The 14,422-nt window shown below is 58.9% G+C and overlaps 2 protein-coding genes across 3 annotated transcripts in view; both read right to left on the reverse strand.

The window, feature by feature from the left end:
* MTMR10 (myotubularin related protein 10) overlaps positions 1-2,089 on the reverse strand; it is a gene marked incomplete at its 5' end in the record, with an annotated part of 28,192 nt that extends 26,103 nt beyond the window's left edge. The window contains 2 exons of one of the 2 annotated variants that reach the window (XM_081114679.1): positions 1,173-1,233; positions 1,840-1,929. In XM_081114679.1, coding sequence (XP_080970805.1) covers positions 1,173-1,233; positions 1,840-1,899 — 121 coding nt within the window. Of the gene's footprint in view, positions 1-1,172; positions 1,234-1,839 lie in introns of both variants that reach the window. The other variant, XM_081114680.1, reaches the window with a different exon arrangement.
* A 2,564-nt stretch (positions 2,090-4,653) lies between these two features.
* Positions 4,654-14,422, reverse strand: part of TRPM1 (transient receptor potential cation channel subfamily M member 1) — a gene marked incomplete at both ends in the record, with an annotated part of 35,394 nt that continues 25,625 nt past the window's right edge. The window contains 6 exons of the mRNA XM_081114845.1: positions 4,654-5,908; positions 10,041-10,173; positions 10,429-10,631; positions 11,368-11,512; positions 11,761-11,781; positions 12,991-13,183. Coding sequence (XP_080970971.1) covers positions 4,654-5,908; positions 10,041-10,173; positions 10,429-10,631; positions 11,368-11,512; positions 11,761-11,781; positions 12,991-13,183 — 1,950 coding nt within the window. The remainder of the gene's footprint in view (positions 5,909-10,040; positions 10,174-10,428; positions 10,632-11,367; positions 11,513-11,760; positions 11,782-12,990; positions 13,184-14,422) is intronic.

Consider the following 14,422-nt stretch of genomic DNA (forward strand, 5'->3'; position numbering starts at 1 on the left):
GAGCTGTGCTGCTGGTTGACAGAGACCCAGGCACAATAAAAGCAGCTTTTCATGCTGTTACAGCGACGGCCAGACAGACAGGCAGGGCAAAGAGTCATCAGAGGCTGCTTGGGAAAAAGAGCAGGTTCAGCCCTGGCAGGTGGCTCAGTGGTTAGAGCGCCGGACCGAGGACCGGAGGGTCTCGGGTTTGATTCCTGGTCAAGGGCAGGTGCCTGGGTGGCAGGTTCCACCCCCGGCCCCTGTCAGGGTGAATTTGGGAGGCAACCCAGGGATGTTTCTCTCTCTCTCTCTCTGTCTCTCCCCCTCCCTTGCACTCGTTCTAAAAATATATCAATGGACCCTGGCCGGTGTGGCTCAGTGGATAGAGCATCGGCCTGTGGACTGAAGGGTTCCGGGTTCGATTCCCGGTCAGGGCACATGCCCGGGTTGCGGGCTCCATCCCCAGTGCGGGGCGTGCAGGAGGCAGCCGATCCACGATTCTCTCTCATCATGGATGTCTCTCTCTCCCTCTTCCTTCCTCTCTGAAATCAATAAAAAATATACATGAAATATAAATAAATAAAAACAAAATAAATCAATGGGGCCTGGCCGGTTTGGCTCAGTGGACAGAGCGTCGGCCTGCGGACTGAAGGGTCCCGGGTTCGATTCCGGTCAAGGGCATGTACCTTGGTTGCGGGCACATTCCCAGTAAGGGTTGTGCAGGAGGCAGCTGATGTTTCTCTCTCATCGATGTTTCTAACTCTCTATCCCTCTCCCTTCCTCTCTGTAAAAAAGCAATAAAAATGTATTTAAAAAAAACAAACATCAAAGGAAAAAATACCCAGGGATGAGGATTAACAAAAAAAAAAAAAAAAAAGAACGAAAAGGAAAAGAAAGAGGAAAAGAAAAAGGGGGGGGGGCATCTCAGAAGACACGGAAAAGCGGGGTGACACCCTGGGCCACTTTCCGCCAGGCCTCCCGCTCCCCAGGACGAACCCCAGTAGAAGCGCCCCTTTCGGGGGGCGGGGGTGATGCTTCTTTCTCCCGCGCCCCCCACCCCCGCCCCCCACGGTGGTCAGATTCTTTATTCTTTTTAACCCGATCGATCAAGTTTAAAACGTGAAAACAGGAGGAGCGCGCCCCCAGGGGACCCCCCCCACCCCCCAGGACCTGCCGGGACCCCAGACGCTCACCCGGCAGCAGGACCGGCTCCAGCTTTTTGATCTTCGGCTCCGAGTCAAAGGCATCCTCGGCCTGAAACGGGGCGCAGAACAGCGCCTTCAGCGCGACCCCCACGAGACAGACCCCAACCGTCCCGTCCGTCCGTCCGTCCGTCCCCCACACCCCCCTCCTGTCCCCCTTCGATCCTTGCCCACTTTTTCACCAGGTTCTTTTTAAGATGGACTCGGGAGTCGGGGCAAGGAAACATCAAAGGGCGGGCAGGTGCCCCAACCCCGGCAGGTGCCCGCGGGCCCTGCGGCCGGGCGGTCACGTGGGCGGCCGCCCCGGGGGTGGGGGGTGGGGGGCGCCGGGCTCGCAGCTCCGGGCGCAGAAGGGCAGCGGCCGGCGGAGTTTTACAACTTTACACCGAGTGAGTGGGGCTCCGGCACCCGCGCGGCTGGGGACGGGGGCACCAGGGGACGGTGTGTCGGGGGGGCCAGGGGCCATGGGGACGGGAGGACGGGGGGACCGAGGAACAGGGGCGACGAGGGACCGAGGGACCCAGGAACAAGGGATCGGGGGAACAGGGGGACAGGAGAACGGGGGAGCCCAGGGGACGGGGGGGACCAGGGGCCATGGGGCCGCCCGGCGGCTCCCCGGACGCCGAGCAGAGGCGCGCGGGGCGGGAGGGCTGTGTACCTGGGGCGGCGGCAGCAGGTAGGACCGGAAGGTGGGTCTGGGCGGCTTGAGGGAGAACATGGTGCCGCCGCCGCCGTCGCCGTCCCGCCCCGGCCCGCTCGCCAGCCGGGACCCGCCGCGGGCCGAGAGCTCCCCGTGCGGCCAGCCGGGCCCGGCGCACTGACGGGCGGGGACGCGGCGGAGCGCCCGCCCGAGCGGGGAGGGGCCGGGCCAGAGTCGGGACGGGGCCGCCGGCGACCGCCGGGCCCATCCCCGGAAGGGGCCCCGCCCCGAGAGACGGCGCGCGCGGGGCTGGCGGCCGGGCGCTCTGGGCCTCGAGGCCTCGCCGGCGCCGTCACCGTCACGCGGGGCCGGCACCGCGCACCCGCCGCCCGGACCTCCTCAGCGGGGGCGCGGGGGGCAGCGGCGCGCGGCAGCCATGTTGCGCGCGCAGCCGGGGGACGGCGCGCCTACGGTGGCCCGCGGGGGTCACGGCGACCCGCAGGGGTCACGGCGGCCCCCGGGGAACTACGGTGGCCCGCGGGGGTCACGGCGGCCCGCGGAGGTCTGGCCGGCCCCCTGGGAACTACGCTGACAGCGGAGTGAGCCGTGACCCGGGCTCAGGGTCTCCTCTGTCGCGTCTGTCCCCTTCTCCTGGGACATGTCCCGTGGGTGCTGCTCAGCAGGCACCCAGCTCGCGCGATCGCTGTCGCGTGAAGTGGAGAGGAGCCCGGGTGGAGGGAAGGGTCACCCAGCGTGGGAGGGGGGACAGGTGCAGCCCGGGAGGGGGGGCAGGTGCAGCCCGGGAGGGGGGACAGGTGCACCCAAGGAGGGGGGGCAGGTGCAGCCCGGGACGGAGGGGGGGCAGGTGCAGCCCGGGGGGGGGGCAGGTGCAGCCCGGGAGGGGGGACAGGTGCAGCCCGGAAGGGGGGACAGGTGCACCCAAGGAGGGGGGGCAGGTGCACCCAAGGAGGGGGGACAGGTGCAGCCCGGGAGGGGGGGCAGGTGCAGCCCGGGAGGGGGGGCAGGTGCACCCAAGGAGGGGGGGCAGGTGCAGCCCGGGAGGGGGGGCAGGTGCAGCCCGGGAGGGGGGGCAGGTGCAGCCCGGGAGGGGGGACCCGTCTCCAAAGCACATCGGGTCAGGCTGCATGTAGAGCCCCTCAGAGGCCCCACACCGGGGAAGATGGGGTTCGGGATGCGGGGATACTGACTGATGACTCAGGCCCGCAACCCAGGCCCCCCCATCTCGTTGGTTGACTTCCACCTCCTCCTATTAAACGTTAACGTGGAAAACGACGTGAAACAAGTTGCCTCCTTGCTGTCCTTGCTCGTTGCACCTGTAACGATGTGAGTGGGCAGTCGAATGGCCAGCGCCCTCGCGGAGTGGGGGCCCCCACCGGCCATGGACCGGTCATTGCCCAGGACGCCCGGGCTTCCCCCCGCTGGGCATCGGCGTGGCTGACCTCAGCCGGGGCCTGAACCAGAGCAGCCTTTGGGGGGGGGTGGCATTTCGGTGAATCTGTGAGTTGAGACCCTTCTTAGACTTCGGAGAATGAAACCCTAATGCCTTTCACCATTCACGGCGCAAGGCAGCCCCGGGGTGGCCACGTGAATCATCGTGACAAGCGTTGCTAATGGAAATATTTTAAACTTTTACACTAAGATTCCAAAGGTTGCCTTTTTTGTTTTCTTTCCTGAAAATAACGTATTCTGGATTCAGAGCCCTACTGGTCCTTCTGGGGAACTTGTTTGCGTGACACACGACTCCATTTTGCACAGGAATTTGTGTTTTAAAATGTTAAGTCCACTGGGTTATCGGTGTTCAAAGCACTATTGTGCACGGACATTCAAGGTTGTTTTTTTTTAATAAATAGTTCGTGATTTCTCTACATCAAATGGATTAAAAAAAAAAAGGAAAATATCAGATTTGCGGTTACTGGGTTGGGGGAGGGGGAATCGGGAGAAATGTGGGTACACGGTCCGAACCCCCAGTGTATAACTGGAACGAATAAGTCCTGGGGGCGTCACACACAACATGACTGCAGTTGGCACGATCGTGTGGCATATATGAAAGCTATTAAAAGCGTAAATCCAAAGCGTTCTCATGACAAGGAAAAAAAATTACTTTGGCTTCTTCTCCTTGTATCCATGTGGTGATGGACGCGAACTAGACTGACTGTGGTCATCATTTCACAATCTGAGTGAAATCGTAAGGCCGGACACCTCAAACTTCTACGGCGACATACGTCAGTTACACCTCAGTAAAGCTGGTTGGCAACGGATTGTTATCCACACACACTCTGCAATCAATATACGGGTGTTTCTTTATTTTTACTTACATATATTTTTTTATTGATTTCAGAAAGGAAGGGAGAGGGAGAGAGAGAATCTACCATGGATCGGCTGCCTCCTGCACGCCCCATACTGGGGATCGAGCCTGCCGCAACCCGGGCATCGAACCGTGGCCTCCTGGTTCACAGGTCGATGCTCAACCACTGAGCCACACCGGCCGGGCTCTGGTGTCTCCTTATCAGGGCACTCGTCCTTTATGACCTCGTCTGTCCTTAAGGACCTCCTCACGGCCGGCCGTGTCTCCAGGTACAGTCACATGGGGGTCAGGGTTCCGACGTGGGAATTGGGGGAGGACACAGGGAATCCACAGCACTCCTCGAACCGCCGCTTTGAGAGGGGGCCGTGCCTGAAACCTCCATCGCGCGTCCACAGGGCCGAATATCTTTCGTGCACACGTTTTCACAACCTGGTGACGTCTCCACGGCCAAGAGGATGGTGGTCCTCTGCGGCTTTGATGTCGAAAACCCGGAGAAGCCCAGCGCATCAGCACTCCGTCTCGGCGGAAGTTTTCTCTGGCTGGGCGGCCGTTTCCATCCCAGGCGGGGCGGCGACCAGGCTCCCCACGCTGCCGGCATGCCCGGGTGTGTCTAGCCCGCCCTGCACGCCCGCAGCCCTCCTGGGGCGGCCGTGTAGACTCTTGGACCTTAACGACGGGAACCCCGACGCCTGGTCGGCTCTCACGGCCAGCAGGTTCCCCTTTTCCGCTGTCTCGGTCACGGCTAGGGACAGGCGAGGGGTCCAGGGGAGCCCCCTGGACGCGCCGCGAGCCTCCTCCTCGGTGTCTGTCGATGGGTCTTTCTGCTCCGCCTGCCTGGCGGCCTCTGACACCACGTAGGTGGGGATGTCGGTGCTGCGGGACCGCGTGATCTTCTGAACTTGGTATTTCCACTCCGCGGTCCACGCCTGATCCAGGAGGGACCCGGCCTCCGCGCCCCACCGGGGAACCCCGCCGGCCAGCTTCCTCCCCTGGGAATACACAAAGCTCGTGGACTCCAGGGTTCGACAGGCGTGGAAGGCCTGGCCGGGGTTGTAGCGTGGCCTCTGCGTGTCTCCCGGGGGGCCGGACACAGCCCCTTCCACCCGTGCTGTTCCCGCCGTTGTGAGCTGCGCGTCTTGCGAACCTGACTTCTTCCCTGCAGGCGGGGCCGCCGTGGGGGTGACACCGGGGGACTTGGTGTCTTCCCTCTCCCTCTCCGAGTCCGCCCGCCTTTCGTCCCCGCCCGCAGGAACCCCAATGTCTGGGCCCGATTTCGACTCCGACAGGTCCTGGGTGTTGTCTAACGCGAGCCGACTGCCCCCGGGGGTGGCTGGGGCGCTCCGGCCCGGGGGGAGGCGGAGGCTGCCCTGCCTGCCCGGGACCAGGTGCCTCTGGGGGTCCCTTTCTCCCTTCCCACGGAAGGAGCAGGCCTTCTTCTGACCGAACCCCGAGCCCGGGGCCCCGGGGAGGGAGGCCTCGCCCAGCTCCTCGGCGGGGAAGAGGAAGCGGAGCCCGCCGCTGTCGGCGCTGTGGACGCTGCTCTGCCGCCGCAGGAAGGTGGCCTCGCACTCGGAGGGGGCCCGGGAGCGCGGGGGCGTGAGCTCCGGCCGGTCCAGCCCCGCCAGGGCCTCCAGGGCGCTGGCCGCCCGGCCCGACAGCTCTTCCAGCTGCGAGAGCCGCAGGTCCAGCGTCTGCAGCGCCGTCTTCATGAAGCCCTCCCGCTCGTTCATCTCCTCCAGCCGCATGGACATGTTCTCCACCCTGGGGACAGCGAGGGAGGGGTTGACCCAGCTGAGGACGGGCCCTCAACGAAAGCCACCCGGTGCCATAGCTACCTGTTTCTGCAGCCTTCATCTTAGAGAGAGAGAGAGAGAGAGAGAGAGAGGGACATCAGTGACGAGAGAGAACCACTGATGGGCTGACTCCCGCACGCCCCCCACTGGGGATGGAGCCCGCACGCAACCAGGAATGCAACCCGCACCTCCTGGCTCACAGGTTGATGCCCAACCACTGAGCCGCCCTGGCCGGGCGACTTTGAAATGTTTAAATTAGATTGAAAGCATCGCAAATAACGCTTTCCACTGCATTCAAGTAATAGGTACGGCGCTGTATTCATTGGGGGGACTTTCGGAGCAACTTCCAAGAGGATCCCTGAGAGTGGCATGGCTTCACTGGCCTTTCAGAGACAACACACGAGGTCCAAGGCCAAGTCCGCACGCCGAGAGTCCCCGCGTCTCCGAGGCCAGAGCTCCGCCCCTGGGAGCTGTGCGGTCAGCCGGTGGTTAAAACTCGTTTCGTGTGCCGTCAGCTCTTCTCGTGCCGCCACCCCCCCCACCCGAGGCAGCCCAGAAATTACACGGGAGCGCTTCCTTGATGACAGGGCTACCTGCTCCCATAAACACGTGATGCTCAGTGGGCGTCCCGGGCCCCGTCGGAATGGACCATCCCACGGTGTTCTGCATCGAGCTCTGAGCCCAGGCCTGCCCTGGCATCTTATTCCAGACCGGCGGATCGAAACGGCGCCTCACCCAGCCCCGAGTTTCCACCCAGCTCTTTTAAACTCCGCCGACTGCTTCATCGGGGCTGCCTTTCAAGTTAATTGTAGGGGAGGCCGCCCGGGGCAGAGCCCGACTGGGCTTACCTACGTGCGGGGGTTGCACAAGGAGCACGGCTGAGGTCCTCAATCTCCTGACTTTCTCATCCTTTGTTTGTTTTTTAATGATTACCTTTCCTTTTTTTTTAATTGATTTCAGAGAGGAAGGGAGAGGGAGACAGAAGCTTCCGTGATGAGAGAGAATATTCTACCGGCTGCCTCTTGCTCGCCCCCTACGGGGATCCTGCCCGCAACCCGGGCATGTGCCCTGACCGGGAATCGAACTGAGACCTCCCGGTTCCTGGATGCATGGCTCCCTCTGCCTTGTTCATGCGCCAAGCTGGCGAGGGAAGCTGGGTTTGCCTGTGGGGAAGGGAGGCCCGTGCGCCCTGAGCGGGTGTGTCGCGTTCTGGGGTGTGTCTTCGGCAAGAAGGGAACCACACCCTCCACGCCCAACAGGAATGACTAACGAAGCCGGTATTTTTTTTTTTTTATCTCTACCTACCTGATGCCTGTATCTCTCTCTGGATTGGCTGTCAAAGCCGGGTAAGGAACGAGAGTGTCCTTCACGAGGCACCCTGACACTCCAGGACGTAACCCATCCCCCAGCATGCAAGCGACTCCGGTTCACTTACAAGATGAAGACGTCCATCCCCATGGGGTCTTCCCCGACGTCTCCTCCATCCTGCCTGTGTGCCTTTCTAGCACCTTCTCTGCATCCGAGGAATCACCCGCCCCCTTTTATTTTCTTTCGTTCTTTCTTTTTTATATATTTTTTATTGGTTTCAGAGAGGAAGGGAGAGGGAGAGAGGGAGGTGGAAAACACCCATGATGAGAGAGAATCATGGGCCGGCTGCCTCCTGCACGCCCCCTTCTGGGGATCGAGCCCGCAACCCGGGCCTGTGCCCCGACCGGGAATCGAACCGTGACCTGGTTCAGAGGTCGATGCCCAACCACTGAGCCACACCGGCCGAGCATCACCCGCCGCCTTTCTGTGAGGCGGGTGCGGATCTCTCTTCCGGGGCCTCTTCCGGTTACTACCTCACGTCTTTCCTCCTTGTCTGTCTGGTAAGGGCCTCCGTTCCCAGCATCTTCTCTTCCCGGTCCCTTGGGAAGAGCCTGTCCGATAAGATGCCGAGGCCACGCGTTGCTGATGGCCTACCCAGCCTCAAGGAAACCCGAGACCTGAACCCAGATCCACAAACCTGGCAAGAACCCACGGAACCCAGCCCGGCCGGCGTGGCCCAGGGGTTGAGCCTCGACCCATGAACCAGGAGGTCAGGGTTCCAATCCCCGTCAGGGCACAGGCCCGGGTGGCGGGCTCCATCCCCAGTGTGGGGCGTGCAGGAGGCAGCCGGTCCACGATTCTCTCTCATCATGGATGCTTCTCTCTCTCTCTCTCTCTCTCTCTCTCTCTCCCTCTCTCTCTCTCTCTCTCTCTGAAATCAATAAAATATATATATATTTTTTTAAATATATATTTTATTGATTTTTTACAGAGAGGAAGGGAGAGAGATAGAGTCAGAAACATCGATGAGAGAGAAACATCGATCAGCTGCCTCCTGCACATTCCCCACTGGGGATGTGCCCGCAACCAAGGTCCATGCCCTTGACTGGAATCGAACCTGGGACCCTTCAGTCCGCAGGCCGACGCTCTATCCACTGAGCCAAACCGGTCTCGGCGTATATATTTTAAATGCATATACATATAAAGTTATAGAAACGGAAGAAACATCAGAGGCCTCAAAGGTTTGATTTCAGAGTCATCCCTGGTGCCAAAAACGAGGTGCAAATAATTCACGTGCTCTCCCCTGCTCCGCCGCCGGCCTGGCTGAGCTTCTCGGAAGCCTCCCCTCCTCCCTGTCCCCGGCATTCACCTGTGACTCAGCCCGGGAAGGGAACAATGGGGCGGGCAGGAACGCGCTCCCATCGCTGGGCTGGCGGGCTGGCGTTCCCAGCGCAGGGAGACAGGAAGGGGCCTGTCTCCTGCCGGGCACACGTGCATCCCCACGGAGCCCCTGGAGGGAAAAGGCAATGTGGTAGCGACCTGATGGCCACATGCCTGGAGCCCGGGTCCAAGAATGGCAAAAATCCCAGCAATGCCGGGGGGAGGGGCGGGGGAGAGGCGGCGACGTTGGACGGAACAACATTTCCATTGTCCGCGACTGGCTGTGACTCAGTCCGAGCCCATGTCTAACTAAGAGTGGAAATTTCCCATCACCGACACGGGGGCACCTCGTCTGTCCACGACGGAACACTGCGTAGATCTTAGAAGCTCAGGAGTCGCATTTCCAACAGCCAGGCAGCGTTTCCAAGTCTCATCCCAAAGCCCTGGCCGGTGTGGCTCAGTGGCTAGAGCACCGGCCTGCGGACGGAAGGGGCCCCGGTTCCATTCCGGTCCAGGGCACGTGCCCGGGTGGCGGGCTCAGTCCCCGGTGTGGGGCGTGCAGGAGGCAGCCCATCCGTGATTCTCTCATCATTGATGTTTTTCTCTCTCTCTCTCTCTCCTCTCCCTCTCCCTCCGTCTCTGAAATCAATAAAAAAAATATTTTTGAATAAAAAAAGGAAATGTACCGCATTAAGGCTAAAGGATGGTGTGACCACCCTTGAGTTTGGCTGGTTGTGTCACAAGGTGGCGAGGTCCAGGAGGGGACAGAGGCCTGAGACCTGGGGCCGAGCGGGCGGCTCCGGCCTGAACCTGCACGGAGTATCGCCGCGTTCCGCCGGGATCCCGGGGCCCTGGACTGGGAGTCGCGCTGAGCTGTTCTTCTGGAGCCCTCCCGTGTGTTTATGCCAATCCGTAAACATAGGTGTCTCGTCGGGAGCCTGTAATTCTGAGCGCCCAGGACGAGGACGATGAACTAGTGTCCCCTGAGGCCTGGCTGCCTCTCCGTGCTGCCCTTCTGCTCACATTGTTGGTTCAACTCTGGAGCAATGCGGGGTTTTTTTAACCAATTGTCACCCGAGGATATTTTTCCCATTGATTTTTAGAGAGAGTGAAAGGGAGGGGAAGGAGACAGACAGAAACATCGGTGTGAGAGAGACACATCCATTGGCTGCCTCCTGCGCAATCCCCGACCGGGGCCGGGCCGGGGAGGAGAGCCTGCAACCGAGGTACGTGCCCTTGACCGGAATCGAACCCGGGACCCTTTGGTCCGCAGGCCGACGTTCCATCCACTGAGCCACACCGGCCAGGGCTGGGAGCGCATAGCAAATGAACTTGGGCAGCCCCTCGGCACGGGGGCGGAGGGGCCCCGCCAACCCGGGCCCTGAGCGGGCGGCGCCGCGCCCCAGGCCCACCTGTCGCAGGTGACGCGGATGCGCTCGTCGCTGGACGACTGCTGCTCGTCCTCCTTCTCCTGGAAGTGCTCCCGCACGCACTGCGCCTCGAACTCGTGCAGCTGCCTCAGCTCCTCCTCGCTGAGGAACAGCTCTGCGGGGGCAGGCGTGGTTTGTTTTCAATACGTTCGTATTGATTTCAGAGAGAGAGACAAACATCCACGATGAGAGAGAATCACGGATCGGCCGCCTCCTGCACGCCCCCCACTGGGGATCCAGCCCGCAACCCCGGCCTGTGCCCTGACCGGGCATCGAACTGTGACCTCCTGGTTCCTAGGTTGACGCTCAACCACTGAGCCGCACCAGCCGGCCGGGGGGACGTGGGCTGTTAGGAAGGCAGGGCACCTACTCAGTCCGCGGTCCTGCTCGTCCTGGTCCCCTTCTCGCTTCTTCCTGCAGCGGCCGCTGAGCCGCGTGGCGATGATGTAGAGGTGGCTCAGAACGATCATGGGCGGGGGCAGGACCGGCCGGTCGTGGAACGTCATGATGAGCTGGTACCGCTGGAACTTCCACACCTGGTTGGATATGGACTTCACTTCAAAGAAGGTGTTGCTTTAAAAAAAAAAACGTTTTCTGTTAGTCGTGGGCTAGGATTCCCTATGTGATTTTTTTCCAGAGCGATTACAGTTACCATGAAATGACGAGACTCAGTGAGCTGGCCCTGGCCGTGTGGCTCAGTGGATCGAGCGTCGGCCTGCGGACTGAGGGGTCCCAGGTTCGATTCCGGTCAAGGGCATGTACCTGGGTTGCGGGCACATCCCCAGTGGGAGATGTGCAGGAGGCAGCTGATCGATGTTTCTCTCTCATCGATGTTTCTGACTCTCTGTCTCTCTCCCTTCCTCTCTGTAAGAAATCAATAAAATATATTTAAAAAAAAAAAAAGAAATGACGAGACTCAGTGAGCTGGCCCTGGCCGGCGTGGCTCAGTGGATAGAGCGTCGGCCTGCGAACCCAAGGGTCCCGGGTTCGATTCCGGTCAAGGGCACGTACCTCAGTCGCAGGCTCCTCCCCGGCCCGGGCCCTGATCAGGGCTCGTGCGGGAGGCAACCCATCAATAAGTCTCTCCTACATCAATGTTTCTCTCTGTCTTTCCCTCTCTCTCTAAAAATCAATGGGAAAATAATATCCTCAGGTGAGGATTAAAAAACACACACAAGAAAATCCCACCCTTTGCCAAGCCCTAGTGAAATTCCGTGCGAATGCGCGGCAGCGGGGCGAGTTCTGGGACGAAACGGGAAACCTGCAGAGGGCTAAGGACCAAGCACACGCTCGTCCGCGGGGCACGCACTTGAACACGGCGATGAGCAGGTTGACCAGCAGGATGTTGGCCACCAGCAGGTAGCAGGCCATGATGGCCGGGGTCAGCCAGGCGCCCGGGATGCAGGGCGGGAGCCGCCTGCCCTCCTCGTCGTACTGGTTGTCGCCGCAAGGAGCTGCAACGGGAGTGGGTCGGTCAGTCAGTCTGCGCTCGCTCTGACGCAGGGTGAAAAGAATACGTAACTCGCAGGGGCTATTCCGGGACCTATGTCCTTTTTAATACAAGTTCTTCCTCTGTGAAAAATAGCAACGCCTATCAGGGAGGTAAGGGCCCGGCCGGCCGGCCGGCGTGGCTCCGAGGGTGAGCAGGGAAAAGGCCCCCCCGCCCACCCCTGGCAGACTCATACGTTCTGTGTAAACTTACGGTTGATTTCCATGGCGTAGACTATACAGCGATTGAGGAGAGAAAACAAGATGGCGGTTGAGAGAAAAGTAACAGGATGAACAACACAAGACATGCAAAGTCTTCATGCTCGGGGGTGACAGACTCACGCTTGGAAACGGTGGTCTATTTAGAAGCATTGTCCGCGCTAATGATTCTAGGAAATGTGTCTATATTTCATGCATATTTACTTTATCGCGTGTCATAAGCAACAGCCAAAGCTCAGCAGTTAAAAATACTGCGAGAAAGACAGGAGGCTGCTGGCCGATGATCATCTTAGTGTGCAGGTTAGCCCATCAGGCACCCGCAGTACCCCAACCCAAACACCTCATCGGCACGAGTAAACACAAAATAAGTACGTAGTCATCAGATCAAGCATCAAAAACCTAGCCCGGCCGGTGTGGCTCAGTGGTTGAGCGTCCACCCATGAACCAGGAGGTCAGGGTTCGATTCCCGGTCAGGGCACAGGCCCGGGTTGCAGGCTCCATCCCCAGTGTGGGGTGTGTAGGAAGCAGCCGGTCCATGATTCTCTCTCATCATTGGTGTTTCTCTCTCTCTCTCTCCCTCTCCCTTCCTCTCTCTGAAAACAGTGTAGCTTCCAGTTTACCTTCTCCCATGACCCAATTTAATTTTTTAAACACCGATAACAACATTACAACTTACGTCTGGGTCCAGGGACTTTTAGCACTTATGTTTACTGTTCTATTGTATGTTTACCTAGCTAATACTCTTTGGAACCAAATTAGATTTTTTTGTTCTGGCTTACCAGTAATGGACTTTGAAATAGTTGTAATAATAACATGTTCTGAATCATGTGATATAAGCTAGACAGAGCCCTGGCCGGTATGGCTCACTGGATAGAGCATCGGCCTATGGACTGGAGGGTCCCGGGTTCGATTCCGGTCAAGGGCACATGCAGGAGGCAGCCAATCGATGTGTCTCTCTCACACCAATCTCTCTCTCTCTCTCTCTCTCTCTCTCTCTCTCTCTCTCTCTCTCCCCTCTTCACTCTCTAAAAATCAATGGGAAAATATCCTCGGGTGAGGATTAACAACAACAACATCTCCATTTGGCCACCTGCACTCACTCCATAAAAGTCATGTGACGCCCATGGCAGGACAGAGAACTCCTCTACCCCCCAGGGCGCACACGCTCTCCCCTCCGCGCACGTGGCTCTGCCAGCTGCCTGGGAAGCAGGGAAGCAGGCCTTACTATGAATTCTAGTCTTACGGTCGGTCTGGTCCGCAAACACCTCCCCGTAGATCATCCAGTAGGGCATGTAGAAGATGTTCCGGGCCAGCCTCCAGGAGGGCTCCTCGTCCGGGTGCAGGATGGCCTGGCGGGCCACGCCAAAGCTCATCAGCACCACCAGCATGATGACCACGAAGTACAGCATGTCAACCATCTGTCCGTCAAAGGGCAGCGTGTCAATCAAAGGGCAGCATGTCAATCATCTGTCCATCAAAGGGCAGCATGTCAATCAAAGGGCAGCATGTCAATCATCTGTCCATCAAAGGGCAGCATGTCAATCATCTGTCCGTCAAAGGGCAGCGTGTCAATCAAAGGGCAGCATGTCAATCATCTGTCCATCAAAGGGCAGCATGTCAATCATCTGTCCATCAAAGGGCAGCATGTCAATCATCTGTCCGTCAAAGGGCAGCATGTCAATCAAAGGGCAGCATGTCAGTCATCTGTCCATCAAAGTACAGCATGTCAATCATCTGTCCATCAAAGGGCAGCATGTCAATCAAAGGGCAGCATGTCAATCATCTGTCCATCAAAGGGCAGCATGTCAATCAAAGGGCAGCATGTCAATCATCTGTCCATCAAAGGGCAGCATGTCAATCATCTGTCCGTCAAAGGGCAGCGTGTCAATCAAAGGGCAGCATGTCAATCATCTGTCCATCAAAGGGCAGCATGTCAATCATCTGTCCATCAAAGGGCAGCATGTCAATCAAAGGGCAGCATGTCAGTCATCTGTCCATCAAAGGGCAGCATGTCAATCATCTGTCCATCAAAGGGCAGCATGTCAATCAAAGGGCAGCATGTCAATCATCTGTCCATCAAAGGGCAGCATGTCAATCAAAGGGCAGTATGTCAATCATCTGTCCATCAAAGGGAATGGGTCTCTGATGGTCTCAAGTTCACATGGTTCCTGATATTGCTCAACCCAAGGACTTCGTCAGTGCTCCACGAGGACAAAGAAAGCCTCTTTGCCCGGCCAGCGTGCCTCAGTGGTTGAGCATTGACCTATGAACCGGGAGGTCATGGTTCGATTCCCACTCAGGGCACATGCCCGGGTTGTGGGTTCGATCCCCAGTAAAGGGCGTGCGGGAGGCAGCCGCTCAATGATTCTCTCTCATCATTGATGTTTCTACCTCTCTCTCCCTCTCCCTTCCTTTCTGAAATCAATAACAATATTTATTTATTATTATTTTTTTTAAAGTAGAGCCCTAGTCAGTGTGGCTCAGTGAATAGAGCATCGGCGTGCGGACTGAAGGGTCCCAGATTCGATTCCGGTCAAGAGCATGTACCTCGGTTGCGGGCTCAGTCCCTGGCCCTGGACGGGGCATGTGCAGGAGGCAACCAATCGATGTGTTTCTCTCAAGTCCATGTTTCTCTCTGTCTCTCCCCCTCCCTTCCA

The sequence above is a fragment of the Myotis nattereri genome (genome assembly GCF_964212035.1).
Source record: "Myotis nattereri genome assembly, chromosome: 21".
NCBI classification, from domain to species: Eukaryota; Metazoa; Chordata; class Mammalia; order Chiroptera; family Vespertilionidae; genus Myotis; species Myotis nattereri.